The following is a 3,003-nucleotide window of genomic DNA, read 5'->3' on the forward strand; positions in this document are numbered from 1 at the left end:
GAAGGCATCTGTGAATACACTGATGGGCGCCTCAAGGCAGACAAACAAAAACAGAAAAATAAACAAAAAAAAAAAAATAAATAAAATAAATAAAAATAAATAAATAAATAAAATAAATAAATAAAATAAATAAATAAATAAATAAAATAAATAAATAAATAAATATATAAAATAAATAAAAAAAAGAAACGAATGCAGTTGCTGTGTATTCCTTACATCAACAAATGTATCTGCTGCTGCTTTTGCTTCTGCTAGCTGCTGCACTTCTGCTGCTGCTTGCTGCAGCTGCTGCTGCAGCCCCAGCAGCAGCAGCCTGCTGTTGTGCTCGAAGGCTTCTATAGCACAGAAGAGCTCTGCTTTTACTTCATCAGTATTTGCTGCTGCTGCTGCTGCTGCTGCTGCTGCTGCTGCTGTTGGTGCTGCTGCTGTTGGTGCTGCTGCTGCTGCAGCAGAAGCAGCAACAGAGTCCGTAGCCAGCCGCCTCTCCTTCTCTGCTTCAGCCTCTGCAAGAGCTGCTGCTGCTGCTGCTGCTGCTCCAGCTGCAGCAGCAGCAGCAGCAGCAGCAGCAGCAGGACGACTCTCAAGCAGTGTTGGTGTATCTGCTGCTGCTGCTGCTGCTGCTGCATCCTGAATAAACTCTGGCAGAGGAAAGCCGCCGGCCTGCTCCTTTGCTGCTGCTGCTGCTGCTGCTGCTGCTGCTGCTGATGCTGCTGCTGCTGATGCATGCAGGCCCCCACATTCAGCACCTGAGGCAGCAGCAGCTGGCAGCAGCAGCTGCTGCTCCCCGATTGGTGAGCTCAGCAGAAGATGCAGCAGCTGCTGCTGCTCCTCCAGCGTGCTGCTGCTGCTGCTGCTGTTGCTGCTGCTGCTGCATTCTGCTGCTGCTGATGGTTCTGCTGCTGTTACTGCAGCAGCAGAAGCAGCAGCTGGTGCTGCTGCTGCTGCTAATGGTTGTGCTGCAGCAGCAGCTGCTGCTGCAGCACAATCCCCTAAAACAGATGACGCTGTAGAATGCCCGGATCCATTAGTATCTGCTGCTGCTGCTGCTGCTGCTGCTGCTGGCTCTGCTGCTGCTGCTGCTGCTGCTGCTGGTGCTGCTGGTGCTGTGAGGGGCTTTTCTACTGAATTTGGTGTATCTGCTGCTGCAGGTAGCGGCCCTGGCGTTTCTGCTGCAGCTGCTGCAGCAGCTGCAGCAGCTGCAGCAGCTGCTGTTGGTGGTTCTGTTGCTAGTTCTGCTGCTGCTGCATCTGCTGCTGCTGCATCTGCTGCTGCAGCTAAAGTAGCAGGAGAGGCTGGCTCTGCTGCAGCAGGAGTTTCTGTGCATCTCCCGTTGCTGCTGCAGTTAGACTCGATATCTGCTGCTGCTGCATCTGCTGCTGCTGCTGCTGCATCTGCTGCTGCTGTATCTGCTGCTGCTGCATCTGCTGCTGCTGCTACTGCTGCTGCATCTGCTGCTGCTGCTGCTGCTGCTGCAGCGTGTAGACTGTCCATATCGTCTGCTGGGGTGTACAGACACCTCAGCTCAGCAGCAGCTGAGGGCCCCTCGCTTTAAGCAGCAGATCGACGGTTTGGGGTGTACGTACACCGCAATGTATACGCTGGTGATGCTGCAGCAGAAGAAATAAATAAAAAAATTAAAAAAAACATTTGGCCATCAGCAGCGATAAATAAAACATAAATAAAAAGGCTTAACCGAAGAAAGAAAAAAAAATGATGGTAACAGGGGCTGTTGCTGCTGCTGCTGCTGCTGCTGCTGCTGCTGCTGCTGCTGCTGCTGCTGCTGCTGTGCTGTATATACAGCTGAGGCGGCGATGAGGTTGCAGCAGCAGAAGAAAAAAGGAAATTGGAATTATATTAAGAAAAGAAAAGCCCAAGAAAAATTAGAAAGTATAGCGATGGAGATATATAAAGAGAAGAAAAAAACAAAACCAGTATATATATACATCAGCAGCAGCAGCAGAAACCCAGCTCTTTATGGATGGGTTTCGGGTTTATTGAAGGTAAATAAAGCAAAATAAAAGAAAAAAAAGAAAAATAAATGATATTTTATTTCTTTTTCTTTTATTTATTTTAATTTTTGTTTGCTTTTCTCTCTATTCTGCTTCCTCGTGTTTCTGCATGTGAGCTGCCTGTACACCCGAAACCGCCGCATGTTGTATAAGGGGGCTGTAGCCTGTTTATATGTGAAAAAAAACGAATTTTATTTATTTTTTTTGTGTAATTTATTGAAAATTAAATATATTTTTATTTATATTTATTAAAAAGAAATTAAATTTTAAAATACACCGTAAATACACCCTGCTTTCCTCCTTGTTGCTGCTTCGGTTGGTGTGCATACTGGGTGGCTGCCGCACGCCGCATGCATATTCTTTCTCTTTTTTTCTCTTTTTTTATTATCTTTATTTGTTTATTTATTTAAAATGTTTTTCTTTTTCTACTTTACAAATTAAATACACCTCAATTTCCCCTTTTCTGGGGTGTATACACACCCCCACCGCCTGCAACCGGAGCAGCAGCAACACGCTGCATGCACTCAAAGAAAACTAAAAAAAAAGAAAATAATTATTTTTTATATTCTTTGCGGTGTATATACACCTTTATATTTCTTTTTTATTTCTTTTTGTTGCTTGTCTTCTTATTATTCTCGTTGATATATACACGCCAGCTCCTCTATACTAAACCCTAAACCCTAAACCCTAAACCCTAAACCCTAAACCCTCGTTTTTCTTAGCAAGAAAATGGACATCAGCAGTGACAGCAGCAGCAACAGCAGCAGCAACAACAACAGCAGCAGCAGCAGCAACAGCAGCAGCAGCAGCAGCAGCAGCAGCAGCAGCAGCAGCAACGATAAAGTAGAAGTGGCAGCCTTCTTGCAGCTGCTGCTGCAGCGACGGGTTCGTTGAGCTGCTGTGCGTTTGGGGTGTACATGCACCTCCTCTTTCTCTGTATATTAAATATATATATATATATATATATATATATATACATATATATATATATATA

The 3,003-nt window shown here is 45.1% G+C and overlaps 1 protein-coding gene across 1 annotated transcript in view; it reads right to left on the reverse strand.

Moving 5' to 3' along the window:
- The window catches only part of EMH_0070320 (uncharacterized protein), a gene marked incomplete at both ends in the record, with an annotated part of 3,952 nt that extends 2,461 nt beyond the window's left edge, over positions 1-1,491 (reverse strand). Inside the window, one exon of the mRNA XM_013498962.1 lies at positions 217-1,491. Coding sequence (XP_013354416.1) covers positions 217-1,491 — 1,275 coding nt within the window. The remainder of the gene's footprint in view (positions 1-216) is intronic.
- Positions 1,492-3,003: the final 1,512 nt, after the last annotated feature.

The sequence above is a fragment of the Eimeria mitis genome, genomic scaffold, assembly GCF_000499745.2.
Source record: "Eimeria mitis Houghton genomic scaffold, Emh_scaff3868, whole genome shotgun sequence".
Lineage (NCBI taxonomy): Eukaryota > Apicomplexa > Conoidasida > Eucoccidiorida > Eimeriidae > Eimeria > Eimeria mitis.